Consider the following 26,645-nt stretch of genomic DNA (forward strand, 5'->3'; position numbering starts at 1 on the left):
AAAAAAAAAAAACACATCATAGTAAAATTAATATCTTTTCCGCTTCGCATCGAAGCTAAAATTTGTCCCGACGATCTATCTTCTATGCGCAAATGGCTACCATATTCAAAAATATGCTATTTTAAGAAATTTTTTTTTTTTAATTTAGCACTATCTACAGATTTGCATCGAAGCGTTTTTTATGATAGTGATTTTAATCACTGTCAGATATCTATACTGGACCCAACTATGCCACGACCTCACTGTGCTGGGTTTTTTTTAAATACGTTTATAATACAAAATTTGTTGATAATTTAATCAAATTAATTGTTATATGTATATATATATATCTTTTGTTTGAACTTATACTTTTTAATCAACTTAATGTTCAAATGTATTTTATTCGCTTTTGAATTTTAGACCAGTGCTATGAATATTTTTTTAGGCCGCTATCTAAGAGTTATGGCTCTAAAGACCTGTTTTTTTTATCATCACTTTGATTATTAGAAAAAAAAATTTCTATAGCATGTTTACAAAAGTAAATACACTCCTAAAATAATTTCTGAATACGCCCCTGGTGAATACCTCAATAAATAAACGTTGACCTTATACCAAATTTTACTATTTTCTCTTTTTTAATTTTTATGATTTTAATAATTCACATTTTAATTTATTTTTATAAAATAAATTTATAAATACATGTATTTATAAATACATGTGTATTTATAAATACACTGATGATTCTGATGTAATATTTTTTTTGCAAAACACTTATCATGCCGGCCATAACCGGGTTCTTCTATCGGAATCAGTGTCCTACATATAAGGATGGCCCAAAGAGGCTCCGCATCTTCGTCGCGTAAGACTCGTAAGGCCTTAAATCTGGGGTAGAGTTCCAACTAGACAAATTTTTATATTAAAGAGTCTATTAATCACAATTATTGAACACTAACTTAAATTCCTACTGTTTAACACGCTAGTGCCCAACATTGGAAAAAAGTAAAACAAAAAAATCATAAAGTAAAGTTAAATGTATAAAAGACTGTGTTTTGTATAGTAAAATTAAATTTTACTATAGATTTTTATTTCGACCAGATTATGGCCGGTCAGTTAACATCAAACAACCTTAATGTATACTAATAGGGATTAACTAGCCTAAAAATATACATCGGGTAATATGTTTCCGTTTTTGTATCAATTTTTTAGTTAGTACACTGGATAGTGAAAAATCTCTCTTGAAAAAAATAAGAAGTATTTTAAATAAATATTGGGGGCTTATCCTCCCAAATATTTTATTAGTATCATTAGATTTAAATTTCTTCTACCTTAAAATATATTTTTATATAACAATAAGTATTAATTTATAAATTAATCTTTCTTTTTAAATTTATAAATAAAAAAGAATTTAATTAAAAATATACTGAAAGTTAATATCTCTTTTATTTTTTATAGATTTATAGTTTTCTAGAGGTATAATTAATTCTTTTATTTTTAGATGGACAGTTAAGTTGTTTAATGTAGGTAAAAAACGGGATTTGGAAGTAACTGACTTGTATACTACCTTAGATGTTCATAAATCTTCTTATCTAGGAAATGAATTAAATAAGTAAGTTTGTCTACATAATATTTAAAAATTATTTTTAGTATGTAATCTATTGATAGGGGCATGATGTGACACAGTTAACATATTAACTTCAAATAAACTTTAATGTTCAGCTAAATTTGCTGCTAAAGGTTTTCAGATTGTTAACTACAAAGGAATTTTTACCGTGTCAAAAAAGTATCATGCCCTTAATGCAAAAAGCAATAAGAAACTGCACTTATCTATCTCGTGTATCAAACCCAACCTGATCAAAATGTGATTTGAATTTGGCTGGTATTAAAGCAACCTTATGGTTTTTTTACCAAAATAACACTTACTTTGTAATCTACATTAAATTTAAATTATAATCTTAATACAAGGAAATGGCTAAAGGAATTATCCAACGCGAAAGTATCATTTCGCAAACCAAGTCTTTTGAGGGCATTACTAAATATGTTTGGAAAAAAATTTATGTTGTTGGGACTGCTTCTGTTAACTTCAGAAATGGTATTAAGGTATGTATAAAATACATTTAATGTTAAAATGAAATTTACCTAATAAAAAATTTTCCGTCTGGATTTTCGAATAGATTAATAGCCTCAATCTAATAATTTATCATTATTTAATAGTTCAAATAGAACTATTAAATATCTTGAATTATTTTTTAAATGAATTTTCTTTATTGCAGTACTTTTCAACCATACTTTTTGGGTCGTATTATTGCATACTTTGAAACAAATGAACACAAAAGTGGTTCTCCAGCGCTTAATGCATTGGGTATGATATTGGCTACATTATTTCAGACCTTAGGTTTCACTGCACATGGAATAAATCTGGCACATATGGGTATGAAGATGCGTATAGCAACGTGTAACCTTGTATATAATAAGGTAAAAATTATAAAAACATAATCAACTTTAAAATCAATTGCATTATTTAATTCTATTAAGATATCTTTAAAAATAATATACAGAGTGGTTTAGCACACTCCAACAACTTTAATTTAGTTAATATTTTACATTATTTTTTTAAATTAATTTTATTAAAAATTAAAATTAAAACTATGTAAAAATTTTATAATTCAGTATAAATTTTGGGACTGCTTAAACTTTTATTTATAACTATAGTTAGTTTTTATATTAAAGTAATTTAACTTGAACTAGTTGAAAAAAATGACTAACTTATTGCTTAGCTTTGCCTATAAACATTAATTAAAGTGAAGAGATTAAACTTTCTTCTGTTCTTTTTAGTAGTAGTTGTTATTAAGTTTTTTTTGGAAATAACAGTTCTAAAATCACTGCTACTACTATTCCTTATCACCACTCTTCCTTTTCACAATACATATTCAATTGACATCATAATAATTAACTTTAAAATTAAATGTTCACAATTTTTAAAATGCTACAGAAATTTTACTACAAAAAATTTATAAGATAATTTTTTCTTAAAATGTACTCTATAAAATGACTATCTTGAATTTTTTTTTTTATTATATATATTATAAATATTAATTGGATCAAAAGTTACTAGAATTCTCAAATGTGCTGGATCACCTTCTATGTATAAGAGTACATTGAATATAAATTTGTTTGTTTGTATTGAAAGAAAAAGAAAAAGTTAATTAAAATAAATAAATATTAATATGAACAGTATAGTTCAAGATTTTAAATTGCAATAAAAAAATTTGACTAAGTCATTATCCAGCAAAGTTGTAATCAATAAATATTGAACAGTAATTAGAATTATTAAAATATACTTTGATGCAAGTATGTATGTATATAGATGAACTATTTGTAATTATTTGTAATACTAAACATTTAAGTAATTTTTTGTTTCAAAAATCCAAATACTATCATGAGCGTATGGTACTATGGTAAACTAAGGAGGCAGCCCCCTCTAGTTTACAATTTATCCTCCCTAGAAATTTAGCAAAGTTATATGCATTTTGTTATATAAAAATGATTTTTTGGAAGGGGATAATTAAATTTAGCCCTCCAAAAAAATTTGATCACCTACATCCAACTGAAAAATAAATAAATTTTTTATAGGCTCTTCGTTTAAGTAAAACTGCTCTTGGCGAGACTACGGTTGGTCAAGTTGTCAACTTACTTTCAAATGATGTAAACCGTTTTGATATTTCAATTTTAAATCTACATTATTTATGGATTGGACCAATAGAGACTATAGTTGTGGGATATTACTTATGGCAGGAAATTGGCCCGTCTTCTCTATTTGGAATTCTTGTGCTCCTTTTGGGTATACCTGTACAAGGTTAATAAAATAATAACATTACTTTTAATAAATAAATGTTTTTTTTTAATTAAAATTGGAATTTTTTATTATAGGTTGGTTAGGTAAAAAAACATCAGAATTCCGTTCTAAAACTGCGGTTAGAACTGATGAAAGAGTACGCTTGATGAATGAAATCATATCAGGTATACAAGTCATAAAAATGTACACTTGGGAAAAACCATTTGCTTATCTCGTACAAATGGCAAGAAAGTATATGAATATACAGTACACATTTTATTTGAATTTAATAAAAGAAAGACTATTTTTCAGAGATGAAATCAAGCAAATTAGAGGTGGTTCTTATGTCAAAGGGATACTTCTTTCATTCATTATTTTTCAAACTAGATTGGCTCTGTTTGTCAGTGTTCTTGGTTTCGTATTGTTTGGAAATTATATCACTGCGCATAATGTAAAAATTATTTATGTATATAACACTCTATTGATAGACATAGTTTTTAATTTAAAATTATCGAGTTTAAAACATAGTAATTATTTAACTCTAGCCACTCTATTTTCTTTAAATTTGTTTATTATTTTTGATATTATTTATGTTATATATATTTCTTGATTTATCAGTTATTAATTACTTTTTAACTCATCCCTTATACCTTATAAGACTGTCAACTTTATTTTTTCAAATGGCAACATACATATTTAACTAGCTTATTAAAAAGAGATGATATAATTAAGAAAGTGACTGGTCGTTAACAACTGTTAAATCAGTATTTTTAATATTATTAACAATTCATAGTCATACCCAACCATAGTAATGGCTGTAGGACAGACATGAATGTTATTATTTTGATTATTAGAAATTTCTTAATCACAACTTAATTTGGTAATGACTCAAATAATAACTGCATTTATTCTTTCTATTTGCATATTACTCCTTGGTATTTTTGTAGTAATCATTATATGCTGAATGTTTTTTTTACTATAATAATCAGAAAATTCTTGTGAAACAAAAGCTCCTCCACTGTCTGACACAAGTTTGTCTGAAAAGTAGTAGACAAAGTCTTCATTTTATCAGTGGCTTCTTTGGATGTAGTAGTCTTGGTTGAAAATACCAATCAAATTTGTTAAAACCATCAATCACTGCAAATATATATTTGTATCTTTTAGCTGTAGCAGCTAATGGTCCCAAATGATCTACATGGTAGGTAACTAATGGAAAATCGCTTTTATTAATACTATTCAAGTAACCTTTCTGTTTACCACTTTTTCGATTAGTTAATGTACACACAAGTCAATTTTATGCCAAAAAATGCTCTCAATTCTTATTTTCATATTTGACATAGAATATTCTTTCTTCAATAGTTCTTCAACTTTTTTACATTCAAATGTGTCCTATTTCATGTACTTTTCTTATTACTTCCTTTTGCATGTATCTAGGGACAACAAACAATGTTTGGCCATCTTTCATCTTGTATAGTAAATCATGTTCAATTAAATAATTTTGATTAGTTGAAATAGCTAGAACTTCCGTCAAAATGCTAATCTCTGTATCCCTCTTTTGAGCTCTTCGTAATTTAATAAAAAATTCATTTTCAATCGCTAAGCATCCCGATTATCGACTAAGAGCATCAATATACTCTTATGAGATATATGAGGTAAGTTAAATCTACTTTGGCATTCAATTGAATAATTAAATACTTCAAGCTGTGCACAATGGACCGACAGGTCTGAGTGCATAGGCATTATGTCAACCTTACTAATAACTAAATACTTCAAGCAGTAGAGCCCCTCTTGCTACTCTAGTTGCCAAATTTTTTCTTTTTCATAATCATTGTGAATGCAGCACAGTCAGTTATTCGATTTCTGTATGTAGAAATTAACATTTGCTTCATTTAATATGTAGTCCATATTCAGAAGCAGTTTGCAATTTTAGGTTTAAACGTTCAATACTTTCTTCATAACTGCTAGTTAATATTACTAAATCGTTCATATATGATAATAATAAACCTTTTTTAATGTAATCATTAAAGACAAGGTAATATATCTTTGAAAGATGACACTTACAATTTATAAGGGATTCGAAAAAATTCATATTACCTACTAGGTGTGACAAAAGAGGTAAACTTAATGCTGTTTTATAAATTGGAACATGGAAAAATCTATTTCCCAAGTCAAGAATTGTATAAATTGTACAACTTGACATGTTTCCACTAGAGATAAGCGCCGTGGTCTTTCATAAATGGATTCTTTATCCATTAATAAAATAACTGTTTCTTTCGGTGTAAGTTTTACTAGATTTGGTTCATAAGCTTGCACTATTTTATTAATTTCCTCTGTATAAGTTGTTGCATCTATTTTGAGCTCATTGCAAGGTATATTAATAGACATGATATGATTTTCTTCTTCATTAAATTTAATGACTTTCATATATTAAGAATTTATGTACAATTTAGCATTTATTTGAAGTATTACTTTTTCTACTAACAAGTCACATATTAAAGCTTCATTAGTCATAACATAAACATCAATAGTATATGATAGTCTGTCATTTTTTAATTTATCAGTAAATACACCTTCTCGGTAGAAATTAATTCTTCCTGGTCCTCCTAATAAAATTTTATCATTAAGAATTGCGATTTGGATATCTGAGATAATGAGTGCCTTACCAAATTTGAACACCTAGTTATATATAATTATTTTTAAACAATTTTTAATTTATTCAATTGAATAAACTTAATAAATTGAGTTATGTGTGTATAATTTTGATTGTTTAGTTTTTATAATTGTTCAATATATAAAATTATATTTTAGGGTTGGGTTTGGTTGGGTTGGGTGAATGTAAAGTTTTTTAGAGCTATTAGTCATCTATCGTAATGCTTAATTATTTAAAAATCTAAATTTACAGTGAAAATTCAAGATTAACTTTGATATCAATGCAAAAAAAAAAAAACAAAAAAATTTAAATTCAATTCATTATTATAAAATAAGTACACTTAAAATTCATAAAAACTATTTTAATACTGTTAATTTTACACTGAAAGTTGAAAAAATTAATTTTATTTTATTAAAAAATTAAAACTTATAGAAATAAAACTACCTCGAATAAAGGTAATATTTCAACTTGAAAATTTTATGTGAAATATTTTATACTTGGAACTCTATTTTTTTAAGTATCTTATACTTTTCAATAAAATTTTAGGTTTTTGTTGTGACTTCATATTACAATATACTTAGAAATACTATGACTGTATTGTTTCCTCAAGCAATTGGACAAATAGCTGAATTGCTTATTTCAATAAAAAGACTTCAAGTAATTTTTTTTGTCTGAATTATTCAAATACTTTCTTATATTCTTTAAATTTAGAATTTCTTAATGTATGAAGAAAAAAATACGCAGCCGTCTTTTCAATCTAAGGAGTTAAAACCTAATAATGGTTTTAATAAATTAGTTGATACTGTTGAAAAAATTGATTCAAACACACAGCAAAGTAATAATATAGCTTCTAATAAACCTGGAGTAGTGATAAACAATATAATGGCCAAGTGGACAAATGCACAAGTTGAAAACACATTAGAAAATATTAATTTGATTGTTACACCTGGCCGACTAGTTGCTATAATTGGCCCTGTAGGTTGTGGTAAAGTATGCATCATAACAACCATGAAAACCATTTTTACTAATAAATGAGATTTTAATGTAATGATATCACTCATTATTGAATTAGAGTTCCTTATTTCAAGCAATATTACAAGAACTTACTCTTATACGAGGAAGTATATCTGTAAATGGAATTGTATCTTATGCTTCTCAAGAACCATGGTTATTTGCAGCTACAGTGCAGCAAAATATCCTTTTTGGATCACCTATGAATAGGAGACGTTATAAAAAAGTACTACATGCTAACTGATAAATATTTATTATTTTGTGTTTTATATAATATTTTATGAAAGATATTCACTTTTTATTATATTAGGTAGTTGATGTATGTGCATTGGAAAAAGATTTTGAACAATTTCCTTATGGTGACAGAACAATAGTAGGAGAAAGAGGAGTTTCCCTTAGTGGAGGACAAAGAGCTAGGATTAATTTAGCAAGGTTTTAAGACAAATATTATTTTATTCAATATAATATTTATTATATTTTTTTTTAGAGCTGTTTACAAAGAAGCAGATGTTTACTTACTAGATGATCCATTATCAGCTGTTGATACTCGTGTAGGTCGACATTTATTTGAAAAATGTATCAAAGGTATTATTAAAAAATATATAAATTTATATAGGTACTCCACAATGCTTTGACAAATCTAATACCTTTTAATCTACTAAATATATTTCATTGATTTTTTGAAATAAAGCTTCTTAACAAAGTATTGGATAGATAGTAAATAAAAAAATATGACTGCACATGTGTAACCACGCATTCATTACCCATATTTGTCATGCGCATAAATCCATTTGTAAGATTAAAACAGTTGGTTAAATTTTATTATATTGAGTTAAATCTTAACAAAAAAAAATATATCAATACAAATTTAGTTTGAAGTAAAACCAATAAAAACAAACATCAAAGATATAACATGTACCAAAAACAAATAAAAGTGAATATAAAAATAGTTTAGTTAACACTAATGTCATAAATTAAAAAAAAATTCCTTCGATACAGATTTGTAGTTACTGGGTAAGTAAAAATCAGTTCAATTATGACAGATATTTTTAATTCAATTTCCAATCACCAAATGGGAAACAGTTTATGGCTTACACATTTCATAACATGGGAATATGTGTAATAGTTTTTAACTAAGAATATAATATTCAATATTTCAAAATAATTCATACTAAACAAGATTCACTAAATAATAAGGGTTACCATATTACTTATTTATACTTGAGTGTTGAATAATATTTTATACACATAAAAAATCCAACAGCTAACATTTAAAATAAATTGTACAACTAAACAAATAATAAATACAAACAAAATTAAATAAATATTCTACTGTTAAGATTTTACAAAAAGAAAAAGATATTTAAACGAGACCAAAGTGTATAATTATTTCGGAACTTAATGGGTTGATTAATCGAGCAATTATTATTAAGAAACTTAACTATACATAAATAAAGAATTATGAATTTAATACTGGACATAATCTTAATAGATGTTATTGATATTAGCACGAAATTTAATCTAATAGAAATTGTCATTGTCTGAAACATATCATTATATTTATTAATCTATAAACGAAATTAAAAAAACAGGTAATATTACTATATGAAGTGAATCAACACAAAATTTTACATCTGAAGTAAGAGACATATGAAATAGAATTTTCCTAATTAAAAAAGTACAAAACAGTTAATGACATAAAAAAATATGATAGCCATTCAGTTTAAATTAGCTTACTATTCGGTTGTTTACAAACATATTTTGGTTACTATTAATTATTTTAAATATATTTGTGCGTGTTCCTTATGGATAGGGGATAAGAATACTTACCAATCGTAAGAGGTGACTAATGAGGTTGTGTCAGGTCGACAGCCGGCGTAAAAATCTTTGTCAAAGAAGTATGAGGAATCCTGAACAAAACTTAGGTGGACTGTCCCATCTCGGATGTACGCGGGGACAACAGAAAGTAGTTAAAAACGGAGAAGGCCTAAGGAATAAAGTGTTTGATACCCGCCGGACAACTTGTGTGGTAGCTGTTTCACCCGTCATGTGTACAGGTGTCTACCCAACGCTTGTAGTGTCAACGGTGTAGGGACATCAAAAAATAAAGAATACTGGATTTCGCAGTATCGTATGATCTTGTCGTGGTTAATACTTATATTAGAAAAAGAGAAGAGCATTATATAACATATAAGAGTGGGAGGAATAGATCACAGATGGATTATTTTATGTGGAAGAGAGAAAGTGTAAAGCGAGTAAAAGATTGTAAAGTTATACCAGGCGAGAGTGTAACTACACAACATAGACTGATGGTAATGGAGTTGTGGTGTACCGGAAGATATTAAACAAAAATAGAAGAAATAGAGGGGGAAAATTGAAGATCCGATGGTGGAAATTGAAAGGGGAAAATGAAAAAGAGTTTGTAAAGACGGTAAAAGAGAGGACGGTGTAGAATGTCAAGGGAGACATAAATGATGTGTGGAATAGATTTGCTAGTTGTGTAAAGAATACTGCAAAGGAGATTGTTGGTGAGAATAAGAGTAGAATGCCAGGAAACAAGGAAACCTGGTGATGAGATTCAATAAATTCAATAAATCATTCAATAAATCATAGAAAGTAAGAAAAAGCAATTCAAAGTATGGCAGAAGAGTAAAAGGAGAGAAGACTGGATAGAGTAAAAACGCTTGTGTAAAGAAGCCAAGTGTGCAGTAAGTAAGGCGAAGTTTAAGAGGTATGATGACTAGAATGATAGGCTAGGAACAAAGGAAGGCGAGAAAGAAATCTATAGACTTGCAAAGATAAGACAGAAAAGGTCAAAAGATTATTATTATATAAGGTGTATAAAAAGTGTTGATAATAAGGTACTCTCGAGTGATGATGATGTGAAAAAAGGTGGAAAGAGTATTTTGAAAAAATTATTGAATGATAGAGTACCGAGAGAGGTTTTAAAGTGGGCATAAATGAGAAAAGGAGAACCGAAAATTTACATTAATATAATAGAAGATATGTATGATGGCACTTGTACCAGGGTAAAAAGTGTAGGAGGCGTATCAGAACGTTTTCGGGTAAGAGTAGGAGTGCTTCAAGGTTCTACTTTAAGCCCTTTTATTTATTCTCTATAGTTATGGATGAATTTACTAGAGAAATACAAGGAGAGATAGGTCCCGTGGTGCATGTTGTTTGCTGATGATATATCGTCAACAAACAAAGCTTTTTCTTTTATATTTATTGTGTTCAACATTTTTGAATCTTAACAACTATAAGAGAAAAAAATTTTAATATTATGTTTTTAATAATAAAAATAGTAGACATTTTTTTTTTAATTTTAAAATAGCTTTTTTTAGAGTTTGTAAAAAATGATAAAATATATACGCAGGCGAGGTATACGTTACAAATATACAGCAGTATGAGCTGTACCCATCCGCGTTACACATTACAATAAATCTGTTTATAAACATCATTACATGATATGTTGATATCATAATTGATACATGAGTATCTTTCTAAATAAATGACAATGCAAACTGAGATTTTATTCTTTTATTATAGGTTTTTTAAAAGAAAAAACATGTATTCTTGTTACTCATCAATTGCAGTACCTGACTAGAGTTGACCAAATTTTATTACTGGATGATGTAAGTAAATTTATTTAAATTATTTCGAGGGTCGTTCAGAAAGTAATGTAAAATGGTTTTATTGACACTGGGTAATTATTTTGATGCCTGGTCCAAAATACCATGACAGAGTCAATTACCGTTGACATAATTTTAAATTGTATCGTCATCTTTGACTAATTCACTGTTATATTATCACTACTCAACACAAATTAATTGACAGATATCATTAACTCTTGAAGAAAATTGAAAAAAGTTTTACATAGATTATTATGTGAATCTATCACCTTTAAAATATATTTAAAAATTCTACGGAAATCATAGTTGATGAACTAGTTTGCAAAAAATTATCCGTAAGGTGTAAGAGTTCATCTAATGTAATTCCCAGTTAGTATTGTGACCAGCGAATTAATAGATTTTTTTTATAAATGAAGACTAGTTTTTTTTTGCTAATAACTTTTAGAAAATACATAAAAACTTACATTTGATTTAAAACATGCTTTGTGAATATACTTCTTATTTTATTATGTTTGGGTTTAATAATATGGTGGGATATTATAACTATTCAAATAACATTTTTTTTTTCGTTTGACATTTATTTTTAATTTTTTTAATTGTTTTGGGGTTTTTTACTATAATATCATTAACATGTTTAATTGTCGCTGCAACTTGGATTTGTGGACCCCCGATTACAAATAAAATATGAAACTCTATATCAAAAAATATTCTCTCATTTTCTTGAAATTTTATCATAGAGTGCATTTTTTTTATTAATTTCTTTTTATGCCTGTCTCGCCTCATGTACTTAGTTTTTACTGGACCCGTACAGACAAATAATATGTTAAGTGAACCTTAATTATATGTTTTTATATGTATTACTCTAGAATTTTCGAAAAAAACCCTTAAATATATTTTAAAACTGAAAATATTCTAAAAAATTTTAAAATCAATTGGTAATTGTTTTGGGTTTTCAATTTCAGATTTAAATTTATACTGTTGTTCTCTATACCGGATACTGCTGGTTTTCATTTTTTCAAATTAACCAAAAAGATATTTAGGAAAACCGATATTTTCAAGAAAAAAACTGTTTTACATTACTAACTCGGATATTAGTGTGACTTGTTTCATTTTAGTATCTTGGAATAATATTAAGCCTAAGCTAAATAAATATAGTTTTAAAAAACTAAAAAAAACCGCTTTTAAAGCACATCGAACTAAAAAGTTAAAAATAATTTTTAGTTCGATGTGCTTTAATAACTATATTTATTTTTCACTTTTTAGTTTTATGTTGATAGTAGTTACTATCAATATCATAATTGTAACGGGTAACGGGAAATCAGTGTTCGATTCTGGGGAGGGAGTCTGAAAAACGGCTACCACATCCAAGGAAAGCAGCAGGCGCGTAAATTACCCACTCCCGGAACATGGAGGTATAAGAATAAAGTGTGTTAATATATATTTTTAATAATAATTAGAATATAAATACATGTAAAGCGACTTAAGTACGTAAACGTATCATGCACGAGGTATAGCTATGTTTTGTGGGCAAACGGGGTGCGGGAAAACGTTTTATGCGAGGAATATGCGGTGGCTGTAGGAATATATATATATATATATATATATGTATATACATACATATACAGAGTGATTTTTTTATCATAATTCACTCAATTACTTACAGAATAAATATATTTTAACTATATTTTTTTTTTTTGTTATCTTTAATTACACATTATTCTTGAATTATTAACTATTTAAAATTTTTATGTTCATCCCTTATGCCTTGTAAGGGTGTTAACTTTGTTTTTTTAAATGGGAACACATATTTTATATTCATAAAATGTTTGAGTTTTTAATTTTATAGTAAATAGCATTTGAATTTTTAATATAACTTTATTCGTTTATATTCAATAAACGAATAAAGTTATATTAAAAATTCAAATGCCATTTACTATTAAATTAAAAACTCAAACATTTTATTAAATTAAAAATATGGGTTTCCATTTAAAAAACCAAGTTGACGCCCTTACAAGGCATAAGGGATGAACATAAAAAGTTTTAAATAGTTAATAATTCAAGAATAATGTGTAGTTAAAGATAACCAAAAAAAATGTTTAAATATATTTATTCTGCAAGTAATTGAGTGGGTTATGATAAAAAAATCACTCTGTATAAAAGTGTTAAAAGTGTTTGCACATTTCATGAAATATAAATGAAACTTTAAATTTGAAATATAATTTTAGTACATATAATAAAAAAGGGTGGCTATTACCAAAATAATATTTTAGGGACATTTTTTTTAATTCAAGGCTAACGTGATGAATGGGAGTTGTAACTTTTTTAACCCNATCAATATCATAATTGTAACGGGTAACGGGAAATCAGTGTTCGATTCTGGGGAGGGAGTCTGAAAAACGGCTACCACATCCAAGGAAAGCAGCAGGCGCGTAAATTACCCACACAAAGGGTGGCTATTACCAAAATAATATTTTAGGGACATTTTTTTTAATTCAAGGCTAACGCGATGAATGGGAGTTGTAACTTTTTTAACCCTCCTAAGCAATACCATCGAGTTCGTCTATATAACAGCAACTTTTATGCGTGTTAAGAGGAAATATATTGATTATGGGGTGCAAAAATAATTATTTTGTAGAACGATGAAATACTTAAATCTAGCACGTGTTTTTATATTATATAATAAATACTAAATTATTCATTAGGGTAAAATTCTAGCTGAAGGATCATATCAAAAACTTCAAAATTCAGATTTAGATTTTACTAAATTTTTGGGGACATCAGAAGATGGTTCTATAACATCTGATGGTGAATTTAATTCAAAAATTAATACTGATCAAAAAAATTTAAAAAATACTATACTGCGAAGAATGTCATTTCAAAGTGTATCTTCAATATCTTATGATGACAGTAAAATCGATCAAGAAATAGGTGAACCTATTGAAGTAGAAGAAACAAGATCTTATGGAACTGTGGCGTTGGGTGTTTATTCTTCTTATTTTGCAGCTGGTGGACATTGTTTTATAATTAACTTTTTACTCTTTATGTGTGTTTTTACACAAATAGTAGCATCTGGTGGCGATTATTGGGTCAATTTTTGGTATTATTAAAAGTTATTTGAAACATGGAATCGAAATTCAATATATTTTTTTAATTTATTAGGGTAAGCCTCGAAGAAAATGTTTTTCACAATAGTTCGATTCATTCACAAAGTAACATAACCCCAAGTGAAGGATTCATTACAAGAAATTTTTGCATAATTGTTTTTGCTGTATTTACATTTACTATGATAGCTTCAACTTTAATTCGATCAGTTACATTTGTGTCTATTTGTATGAGAGCTTCAATGAATTTACATAATCGGATGTTTAACTCTATAACAAGAGCAACAATGTATTTCTTTAACTCGAACTCGTCAGGTAAGAATTAATAGTTATTTAAAAAGTGTTATGAAAGATATTAATGGTTAATATTAAATATTGTATGAATTAATACATTTTATAAATTGAGCATGTTATATCTTAAAACACTTTAAATGATTTTTGAGAGTGCCTTATTGTGTATTTCACTAAATTCTACTTTCCTTGATCATTGATCTTACTTTTTTGCTTATTGACGTAAATATTGAACAACAACAAAAAAGAAATAGTTAATTGTTTTGCATCTAAAATAAAATAAAAATGTATATTATATGAACAATTAAATTGTTTGTTGTACACTATGAATTAGCAAATAGAACATTTTTGAATTGTATTTTAGTAATGATTTTTTTATTACTATCTGATAAATTTTCTACTTTAGTATAATGTTGAAGAAGTTTTTGGCATCCTTATTTAGTTTAGCATTATTTTTAAAACTTAGTCTAATTTTCTCTTATTTTCCTAAAAAATGCAAACGTTTTTTGGGTAGAACACATTAAAATATATGTCAATATAAAAACTAAATTTTTTTTATGTGTTAAAAATATTAATCAAAAATTGTTGTAAAATGAATGATATTTTATTAAGTACAATAAGTTTGTTATCCATTAGAATAACATAACTAGGCCTTCTTTTATTACTTGTGTAGTAGTTAGCACCTTTTGTATTTTAACTAGCCTATTTTTAACTTTTCTGAAGATTTGGGAAACTGGAGGAATTTTCATACATAATATCATTATATTTAAGATGTTCTTTTTACGTTAGATTTTCCCACTATCAAGTTAAATGTTTATATGGCAACCTAAATATTTCTATATAAATTGATATGTAATATTTTTACTTTTTGGAGAGATGCGATAGAATTAGAATGGGTGCAAAGCCCCCTCTAGGCCGCCTTCCACATTGAGACTATGTTTACTTATTATTTTAAAAGTAATATTAATAATTCATATCTAACTAATAAAAATATTTTTATGTGGAACTCGTCAATTTTAACACTCGCCTTATCTTGTCAGCTGTTGTATTTCAGTTTAATTATAATTGGAATTTAATTCATTTTGTTCTTCAGTCTTAAAAAACTATATTAAAAATATATATTTGTTATAAAAAATAATTATAACTGCACGAATTAATAATAAAAAAGGCGCTACTAGAAAAATACAGAAATTATATAACAGTTATTGCAACGATATAAACGATTATTCACAAAAACTCTTAATGTTCACCAAACATTTTATTTTATTTAGGCGTGAATTATAATTCATGTCTTATCATGTAATAAATAAATTATAAAATTATGTATAATCGTATTGTTAAGATGATTCAATGATTTTTATTCAATTAACAACTTATTCTTGGGTCAACAAATCAATTTTGTTTATTTTAACAAATGTATAGTAACTATACATTTAAATTAACTGTTAATTTAATATTTTTGTCATTGAACAAAATTTTATTAGGATAACAATTTTTAAAATTGTTAACGCTTAACACATTATTATTGTTAAATTTACAACTAGTTTTCTTTAGTTTATTTCGTAAAAAAATTTCTGAAGTTTTTGTATTTCTATATAAATTAATGTCATCAGCAAATAGATTTTTTACCGATTTGCATATAATGGAAGGTACTTCATCGATTGTTATTTTTAATAATAGAACGATTAAAACTGATTTCCAGAGTTTTTCTAATTGTTTTCTTATTCATATTCATTTGGAAAAGAATGATTGAATTTCACTTGAATTACTTAGCGTGCTTCGATTTTCAAAATTTTTTTTCAACGAAAGTTAGTCTCGGTCACAAGATTCTGGAAAAATTATTGGTGATAGTCGGAAAATTTTTGTCGCTTCCCGAAAGCGTTTTAAAATTTCAACCATTTTCGAGAAAAACGTTCCAAGCACATGTTTTGAATAAGAGCTCATTGGCTCATTTTTGTGCATATTTATATTTTGACTATTAACTTATAGAAAATTAATTTTAAGTTATTTAATTTTTCTCTTCTATTCATTGTTATTGTTAAACTTATTATAGTTTTCATTTATGTATAAATTGGGTTAGATTATTAATTATTTTTGTTAAGAGAATTAAACTTTTAATTTTAATACTTTTTTGTTGTAACTTTTTTTCGGATATTATGTTAGTTATACAATAAGTAAGGAAACAGGTCAATTATTATGAACAATGAAAACAATAGAAACTCGTTTCCTTACTTACTGAACACTATATATAAAAAGATATATTGGTATATATATTTAATTTGTTTGAACTTATATTTTATAATCAACTTACTATTCGAATGTACTTCATACGCTTTGGGCTTTATTTTTTTGTTCACGCGCAGTTTTTTTTGGGATACAATTTTGCAAGCCCCGAGTTTAGAGCAGAGCCCAAGCTAGGCATAGTCTAGTCTCTAAATGTTGTCGAAATCTCAATATTTGTTAGAGGCCCTTTGTATTTTTCAAATATATTGTTTCTATTGTATTTTGAATGTCTAGTTTCTTTTATTCTTATTTTATTATATATTGAAGAATCAATGGACTTACATTGAAGATTATAATACGTATTATTAGGCTGATTAGTTTTCAAATTAGTACGGTTGTGTTTTTAATAGTTATATATGGATAGGATTCTATTAGTGTATCAGCTATAAAAAGTAGATTCTACATATTCCTTTCAAGCAGTGAAGTAAATACGTATAGTCCATTTTTTGAGATTTTCGAAGCAAATATAATGTCGATCGTTAGTATTAGTTTTCCAAGTACTAAAAGTTACTGAATTTGGGTAATGTATTCATTGATGTTGAGACTGATTGCTTGATCTCTTTTTGGGAATGTGGTTTTGAAAGTTATATTAGCAAATTTAGTTCTGTTTGTTTCGAGGTTTTTTCACCAAATTCTTCCAACAACTTTAGTGAATTGTTTCAGCTTTTTTTTTTTTTTACTGAAGTTAGTGTTGATAGTGGGTGATTTCTAAAGTTTAACTCAAGTTTTAGTACATTATTGAGCGGTTAAATAGTTTTGATAAAATTTTTAGGCGATTGTGGGTGAGATTTGTTTTTTATGGTCAGGTAGCCTATAGTAGTTTTGAGCATATTAAGACTAGGTTTATTTGTGCCTATCTGTATTACTGATAATCATTATTTGTAAAAAAAACGTTGAAAACAAGTGCTATCAGAAAGTATTAAAGTGTTGAATAACACACGTGTGACACGTTATTACTTAAAAATGTTCTTTTTTTAAATTAAATTGTTTATCTTATTTGTACAACAAACTTTTTATTTAAATTTGAACAAATTTTTAATACATATATTTTGTTTAAAGGTCGTATTCTTAATCGATTTTCAAAAGATATAGGTGCTATAGATGAACAGCTCTCTTCAGCCTTAATGGATTGCATACAAGTATTAATTTTAATTAAAATCCTACTTTGTAAGTTTGAAATGAAAAGGTTCTATAGGTCATAATTTGAATAAGATAGCTATCCTTTTCACTCAATTTATCAAAATTCGAATAATCGTACAGAAATTCAAGTCTAAACATGATTTAAAAATAAATAAATTTTTAATATGGATAAAATTCTATATCAAAATTAAAAGGCTAATCGAGATCAAAAAATAAAAATTTTAATCGAAATTATTATAATTGAATATTTATTTTTTATATACTTAAAAAGTTCTAAAAAATATTTTATTAATCTACCATTGTTTATTATTGTAAAATGTGTGATAATAATTGTAATTGGAGAATTAAAATTGAATGAAAAGACAGAGTAAATTATGAAAATTTTCATAATATATAATTAAATATGTTTATTTTTATAAATTTTTACCGACCTCAAGTAGTTGGGATTAAGACGAGGAAGAAGAAGAAAATTTATTTTTATAAATTTTAGTATTACACTTAGATCAGTATATTTTATAAACATACTATTAATATGGCTACCCACCAGGGTAGCTACAAGCAGTAAATATCCTGTCCTAATTATTTTTAAACAAGTACAATTACTACGAAACAAACTTATGAAAAACAGTAGAAATCGAAATAAGCTAAATTAAAATTAAAATAAGTATTATATCGATATTAGATATTGATATCAAAAACAAAATATATTAATATATTTTATTAAATGGAAAACGAAAATTTTTTTACATCAATATTTATTGATATAAAATCGTTATGTCGATAAGCTGATTTGAAATCAAAAAAAAAAAAATTATATTGATTTCAAGCCCTGCAGAGACCATAATTGGGATGACTGTAATAATTTAGGAGGTAGTAAAGAAAGAACCTTTTCAATTCCAAACCATGATTTTTATAATTTGGTAATTTATTCTTTTATAATTTCATGTAGATTGGCTTAACACTACTTGGTATTCTTATAGTTGTTATTGTTGTTAATTTTTATTTAATGATACCAACAATAATTATGATGATAATATTTTACAACTTACGAGTGTACTATATGTCCACATCTCGAAGTATAAAACGTTTAGAAGGAATAAGTGAGTATTTAAATATTTTATTAAAACAAAAAACTAGATCTTGGAATTGTATGCATTTATAAATTTTGTTAAGTTATTCCAAATACACTATCATCTAACTCATATTTTTATTAATTGACTTTAGAACTTGATAATAAATTGTTATCAAGATTATAGTATTGGAGAGAAGGGATTAATTCGCCCAAAATAAAGAATATTTTTATGCTTTTATATTATCCTACCACAAAGTTGCACAAACTTGAAACCTTACAAAGTGGCTTAAATAGTAAATTTATAACTGCTTATAATTCTACATATTAAACACGACTAAATAACTTATGAATGAATTTCGTTTATTTTATATACAGCAAGAAGTCCTGTGTTTTCCCACTTAAATGCTTCTATACAAGGATTAACCACAATCCGTGCATTTAAAGCAGAGCAAATTCTTGCTCAAGAATTTGATAATCATCAAGTACAATGATAATAAAAAAACTTATTTTTTAATTTTAATTTTCATATATTTTTATGATTATAGGATTTACACTCTACAGCTTGGTATTTATATATATCATCTAGTAGAGCGTTTGCCTTTTGGCTGGATTCAGTATGTCTTTTGTACATAAGTAGTGTAGCTTATAGTTTTTTACTGACTGTAAATGGTATGTAAATATCAACATTTTTCTTAGTTATTGTGTTATTTACAATATATTATATTAGGTTCTTCTGGTGGCGATGTCGGTCTTGCTATAACTCAAGCTATAGGATTAATAGGATTATTTCAATGGGGAATGAGACAAACAGCCGAGTTAGAAAATCAAATGACCTCAGTGGAACGAGTCCTTGAGTATACAAATGTTCCACAAGAACCAGATTTACAATCAACTCCAGGTATTTTTACTGAAATAATTTACTTGTAGAAAAAAGAGCCATAATTTAATAACTCTAATGTCAGTTCATACATATAAATTTAGATAATCAACCACCAACAAATTGGCCAGCAAAAGGACAAATGACATTTAAAAATTTATATCTACGTTATACCCCAGATGGTCCATATGTCTTAAAAGATCTTAATATAAATATAAATCCTTCAGAAAAAGTATAAATAATTCTTTAAGATAAATTATTTTCTATAAAAGATATCTTTTATAGATTGGCATTGTTGGTAGAACTGGTGCAGGAAAGTCATCATTAATTAGTGCATTATTCAGATTAGCAACAAATGAAGGTCAAATTATAATTGATACTGTAGACACAGGTAAACTCGGTCTGCACGACTTGCGTTCTAAGTTATCAATTATTCCTCAGGAACCAGTTTTGTTTTCGGGTACCATGCGAAAAAACTTAGATCCTTTTGATGAATTCTCTGATTTTATTCTTTGGGAAGCTTTAGAAGAAGTAAAACTTAAATTTTTAATTTTCTTATATTAATGATGATTGAAAATTGATCTTAAAATAGAAAAAATCAAACCAAACTTTTTTCTTGTAAATTAATTTAGAAATCGATCCAGTATAAATATTGTATTAAATTTTTCAAAAAATGTTTTTTTCTGAAAAATAATTGAAGTAATGTTTAGATTTTACTTTAAAATTAGAAGTTTGGTTCGATCTAAATAATTAGGACTCGTAACATCGCAAGTCTTTACATTGTATAGAATTTATACTAAAAATGTAGTATATATACTAAATTAAGTGTTGATTAACTATTAATGATTTTAGGTGAAACTTAAGGAAGCTATTGATGAACTAATGGATGGTTTAAATTCAAAAATGTCTGAAGGTGGATCCAACTTTAGTGTTGGTCAAAGGCAGTTAGTCTGTTTAGCTAGAGCTATTGTAAGGAATAACAAAATTTTAGTATTAGATGAAGCTACAGCAAATGTTGATCCACAGTAATTAAATTATTTTATTTTTAATAGTGTTATATAATTATTATATATTCAGCATCACGTCTTCTTTTAAATAATAATAATAATAATTATTTATTTGACGCCCTGTAGGCAAAAATGTAACTAATAGTAAATACATCAACATTAAATAAAAATAATAAATAATACATGATATAAATATTAACAAGATAGGTAATAACAATAAATAGTTACATTATTTAAGCGAATAATAATACATAGTACACTTTAATTTAGGTAATGAGTCATTAAAAAAATTAAAATTAGCTAAATTATTACATGATATAGCTAAAAAATTAAGAGGTTCAAAGAAACTATAGTTGTGACGATGACTATTAATATGAAAAAGAATATTATTGCGTGAATTAAAAGTAGTAACATGAAATCCTAATTTAGCTAGAATCTCAGGACAATCAATTTTATTATTAATTAGATTAAAAACAAAACAAGCTTCATTTAGTGTACGTTTAGCCGCTAAGCGCTCAAGATTTAATAAAATTATTAATTCATCATAATTTGTATCAGGGATATGTAATTTATAACTGATGTTACGTAAAAAAAATTGTTGTACTCGTTTTAACTCATTTATTAAAGTAGATTGAAATGGATTCCAAAGGATAGAACCATAATCAACCGTTGATCTTACTATAGATAAATATAATACCCTTAAACTACTTAAATTATTAAAATCAAAACAATTACGCCTAATGAAACCCAATGTCTTCAATGCCTTAAGCTTAACATGATGAATATGATAACTAAAAGATTAATCATATGAAAAATAAATGCCTAAGTCTTCAACCAGATTAACAGAGTGTAATGGGGTGTTATCGACTGTATAGTTGAATTTAATCGCATGTTTAGAACGTGAAAAAGAAATTTTCATACATTTACTTATATTTATAGAGAGGTGATTTTGGGAGCACCATAAAAAAAATTATCTAAATCACTTTGCATGTTAAAACAATCTTGCATGGAGAATATATTATTGAATATTTTTAAGTCATCTGCAAACATTAAACATTTACTATACCTAAATATTTTGGCAACATCATTTACGAAAAATAAGAAAAGAATAGATGATAAGTGACATCCTTGTGGTACTCCCGATGTGACATGAATTATATGTGATACTTTAGAATACATTCGGACTTGTTGCGTTTTATTACTCAAGTAAGATCGCAACCAAGATAAGATAGGATCCCTTATTCCCATTATATTTAATTTACTTATAAATACATTATGATCAACCGAATCAAAAGCTTTTTTTAAATCAGTATACATTGAGTCAACTTGTCCACCATTCTCAACTACCGAGACTAGATCTGAATAATAAATGAATAAGTACGTTAATGTAGATCTACCTTGTCTAAATCCATGTTGCGAATTACAAAGAATATGTTTCACTTGACTAAAAAATTTATTTTCAACTATTTTTTCAAACCTCTTGGCAAAAGTCTTAAAATAGGCCTGTAGTTTTGTACATTGGATTTATCACCCGTTTATGAATAGGTGTTAAAGAACTATTTTTCCATCGATTAGGGAAGGTACTTGAGTTCAATAATAATTGGAAAAGGAAATGAATTTGTCAAAGCTAATACACAACGATATTCATAAAATATTATAGGGGGTATTCCATCAGGACCACTTCTAACATTTTTTCCAATATCTAATAGAGCATTGAAAACTTCAATTATAGAAATATTAAAATTATGGATATCAAGTAAATCAAAATCAGACGAACTCACATTATTACTATGCGATTTTACAGCTGAATAAACGATAAAAAATATTCACTAAATAAATTGACCATAGATTGATAATCATTAGAATAAATGTCATTGAAATACATTCTTATTGGAAGTATATTTAAATTTTGTCTATTCTTAACGAATTTCCAAAACATTCGAGGGTTAGATGATAGATTTTTTTGAACATTGAACAAATAGAATCGTAACATTTCTTAGATAGTATTTTACAATTACGGCGAACATCAACAAACTGATCATAAATAGCAGCATTGTTAGTTTGTTTAAACAATATGTTTAAACTATTTTTAGTCTTAATAAGTTTTTTAAGTTCAATACTAAACCACGGCTGATAAGACCCTTTACGATAATTGAACTTAGGTATGAAATTATCAATTATATCATAAAAAGTCGAATAAAATATATCAACAGTATCATTAATGCTCTTATTTTTAAATAAATCTAACCAATCAATAGATACTAAATAAGAACGAATTAAGTTTATTATTATCAAATTTAAAATTATATCTGGTTTCAGAAGTATTTGAATTCAGGACACTTAAGCTAAAACGATTTATAATTTTTAAGGCTGGGTGATAGTTGTCAATAGAAATAATAGCATTAAGACATTAAGAGACATTAGTTTCATGAACATTTGAAAACACTAAATCCAGCGTAGAATCTGAAAAATTATTAATATTATTAAATTGGAATAGATTAAACGCAGCAAAATTATCAACTATAATATGAGACCGCCCAAACGATCGACCATCAACTAATAACCCGGATGAGTCGTTATATATTTGTACATTAGGCAAGTTGTAGTCACGATAAGCAAAATGTCAATGTCATCACCAAAATTAGCAAAACCCCATTTTACGGTTTCAATGTGTTGTAAATACTTATCATATAAACTACCAGGGGGTAATTAAACGGAACCTATAATAAGACGCTTACTATGTACAAGTTTGATAGAGATAAATAGCTGTTGCGCGTTATTAAATGGTAATAGTATTTCTTCCGAATTAAATTTTTTATGAACACGTATCATAACACCACCTCTTCTGTGCGCACTAGTATTACTATTTCTATCGCATCTATAAACATTGAAATTACTTAAGACAAGTTCCGAATTTAAAAAGTCATAATATAACCAAGTTTCTGAAAAAACCAAATAATAATACAAATAACAAGGAATATTTACTCTTAGTATATTTAATTTAGATCTTAACCCCCTACTTTTTATAATACCCCTTTAAAAATTTTAATGTAAATTTATATTAGGAAAAATATTACTATAATTTAAATTACAAGATCCAGGGCGATGAATCAGTTTTTTGTTTTTGAAAGCTGAGGTGAACCATTCACGTATATTATAAACCAATTATGCTCTCCATTTAATTTTTTATCGCGAATAAAAAATTTTAAATCATTTAGCAATTTCCGTTGGTAAAATGTCGTCAAATCAAGAGATATGCCTACTTTTTTCCATTTCACATTATCACGCAGTTTCTGTTTACATTTCAAAACCGAATGAACTTCATTAGCATTCAATAGTTCAATTAAAACTGGTCTTGGTTTTGTATTAAATTTACCAATACGTTTACAGGAAGATACTGTGATAGATAGTGAAAAATCATTAATAAAATGATAAATACAGTTTGACGATTGCTCATGGGTTTCATTTGAATTATCCGGAATATTATAGATTAGAATAATTCGATTTTTAATACTTTTATCTTATGATTCTTTCACTATGTCAACAGGAGCCAATATTGTTGGATACGGGGTCCACATTCGAAATTATTAATTTTTACTTTAAGAGACTCACTTTTTAAATTAGTATTTAAAGAAATTTCCGTTGACAAATTATCAATTTTAGATAATATAACTTCAAAATTTTTTCCATATTGAGAAAGCGTTTTTTGGGTGCCTGATAATTTTGAATCTTGATCACTTTGCATATTTTTTAGATAATTCATCACGTTAAAAATGGATATAGATTTAGTTACTACATTAAAACTAGACGATTTTTTAATTGGAGTATCACTTTTACTGTTAACATTATTCATTATTAAGAAACCGATAGAACTAAATTAAAAATACTGAAATAGTAAGAAATCATATTGTAATAGCTAAAATAAACTTTCCATAACGAACGTATTATCTTAACGAAAATTAGCATTACACTGCTAAAGTAATAAGAACTTAAGATCTTTCAGCATTTAATAACATTTCTATTTTTTTCGTAACACAATTTCTTCCTTTTAATTACTATTTCCTCTTAGTCTTCAACCCTAACATTTTGATATTGTAAATATAATTATTTTACATATAAATTATTTTATTTTTTTTAATAATTTTTCAAATATTACATCGAAATTTAACTGAGATTTTTAAGTAAAAATATGCTTTTAAAATCAGATTATCATTAAAAATTAATAAAATTTTTACAGAACTGATGCATTAATTCAAGGAACCATCCGAAAAAAATTCAAGAAATGTACTGTGCTTACAATTGCTCATCGTTTAAATACTGTGATGGATTCGGACAAAGTCCTTGTTATGGATGCTGGAAAAATGGTTGAATTTGATCATCCACACATTCTTTTACAAAATAAAAGTGGTTTTCTTTCGAAAATGGTCCATCAAACTGGTCCCAATACTGCTGAACTCTTACAGAAAATTGCTGAAGAGGTACTAAAATCTATTTAGTTGTGCTAAACTTTTATTTATGTTATTATCGAAAAGTTTGTTTTAAAGAGCGTGATATGGTTGTACATTAAATTTATTGTATGATCTATAAATTAAACGTAAAAAGAAATTACTAAACTATAAATACATAATTGAAAATAGTTATTTTTTTTGTCAGTAGTCTTATCATTATGCTAATTAATTTATTGTAATGTTCACAGAGCTACCAAATGAAAAGTACTGTTGATTCTCCAAGCGAGTTTTTTGAAGTTGAATAGTGAAAAACTAAGTTAACAATTTTTTAAAATTCATTTTTATTGGTACTATTATTTTATACGTTATGTTTATATATATTTACATATATAATATTGTGAAATTATTTAATTATTATATTAATCTAATTGTATTTTAGATAAATACTTATATAATACTTTGTTAATATAAACAGAGAAATAATGCAATTTATGTTTCCTATTAATATTAACTTGTGTATTAATATAAAATTTATATTTGAATGTCAAAGAAAAATATATTATTTTTTAAAAACTTAAAATTGAAAAATATTGGTTTTTTGTCCTAATGATTTGTATGATAAATACTTGGTTGTATATAATACATTGGTGCAATAGTTTTCTTAGATAAATATATTCATTAATAAACTTTTTATCGCGAAAAAAATATATTTTTATTGTTAATTGGATAAAATTGGGGATCAACTAGACCACTGTGCCTACTATATTACAATAGGGTGGATCAAAAAAGTCGATCTTCGAAATTTTAATGAGAACCATTTTAATAATATTATGTATATTTTAAAATAGGCATTTTGTGAAGATCAGAGGTTTTTAAAAAAATTTTTATTGGTCGATCAATATGTTTTTAGTAATTGACCAAAAATGCCAAAAAAAAAAAAAACGGCCTCTATTATTCAATTTTTAGCTAAATATTATGATCAGTATATTAAAATAGTTTGATTTTTACGGTAGAATACAATTTGTTTAGTTTCAAAATTTTAAGTCAAATATTGATAGCGTGGATATCATAATTAGAATCATTATATGGTATATTTCTAGTAGGTCTCAAGTAAGCTTAAAGTTAAAAATAATTTTTTTATGCAGTTAGGCTAATATTTATATATAGAGTGATTTTTTTATCATAACCCACTCAATTACTTCTAGAATAATAATAATTAAAAAAAATTTTTTTATTACTATCATTAGTTACACATTATTCTTGAATTATTAACTATGTAATACTTTTTAAGTTCATCCCTTATGCCTGGTAAAGGTGTCAAC

General features: G+C 26.3%; 1 protein-coding gene across 1 annotated transcript in view; it reads left to right on the forward strand.

Moving 5' to 3' along the window:
- The window catches only part of LOC126907868 (probable multidrug resistance-associated protein lethal(2)03659), a 38,674-nt gene extending 12,844 nt beyond the window's left edge, over positions 1-25,830 (forward strand). The window contains exons 4-27 of the mRNA XM_050689511.1: positions 1,475-1,585; positions 1,942-2,076; positions 2,250-2,451; positions 3,610-3,832; positions 3,907-4,063; positions 4,124-4,262; positions 7,008-7,118; positions 7,173-7,451; positions 7,534-7,698; positions 7,783-7,904; positions 7,960-8,057; positions 11,022-11,107; positions 13,807-14,201; positions 14,264-14,520; positions 17,839-17,918; positions 18,869-19,019; positions 19,367-19,473; positions 19,537-19,660; positions 19,719-19,889; positions 19,973-20,100; positions 20,154-20,399; positions 20,721-20,893; positions 25,113-25,353; positions 25,572-25,830. Coding sequence (XP_050545468.1) covers positions 1,475-1,585; positions 1,942-2,076; positions 2,250-2,451; positions 3,610-3,832; positions 3,907-4,063; positions 4,124-4,262; positions 7,008-7,118; positions 7,173-7,451; positions 7,534-7,698; positions 7,783-7,904; positions 7,960-8,057; positions 11,022-11,107; positions 13,807-14,201; positions 14,264-14,520; positions 17,839-17,918; positions 18,869-19,019; positions 19,367-19,473; positions 19,537-19,660; positions 19,719-19,889; positions 19,973-20,100; positions 20,154-20,399; positions 20,721-20,893; positions 25,113-25,353; positions 25,572-25,628 — 3,958 coding nt within the window. The 3' untranslated portion in view covers positions 25,629-25,830. The remainder of the gene's footprint in view (positions 1-1,474; positions 1,586-1,941; positions 2,077-2,249; positions 2,452-3,609; positions 3,833-3,906; positions 4,064-4,123; positions 4,263-7,007; positions 7,119-7,172; positions 7,452-7,533; positions 7,699-7,782; positions 7,905-7,959; positions 8,058-11,021; positions 11,108-13,806; positions 14,202-14,263; positions 14,521-17,838; positions 17,919-18,868; positions 19,020-19,366; positions 19,474-19,536; positions 19,661-19,718; positions 19,890-19,972; positions 20,101-20,153; positions 20,400-20,720; positions 20,894-25,112; positions 25,354-25,571) is intronic.
- The last annotated feature ends 815 nt before the right edge of the window (positions 25,831-26,645 follow it).

The sequence above is a fragment of the Daktulosphaira vitifoliae genome, unplaced genomic scaffold (assembly GCF_025091365.1).
Source record: "Daktulosphaira vitifoliae isolate Bord-2020 unplaced genomic scaffold, ASM2509136v1 Scaffold_5, whole genome shotgun sequence".
Classification (NCBI taxonomy): domain Eukaryota; kingdom Metazoa; phylum Arthropoda; class Insecta; order Hemiptera; family Phylloxeridae; genus Daktulosphaira; species Daktulosphaira vitifoliae.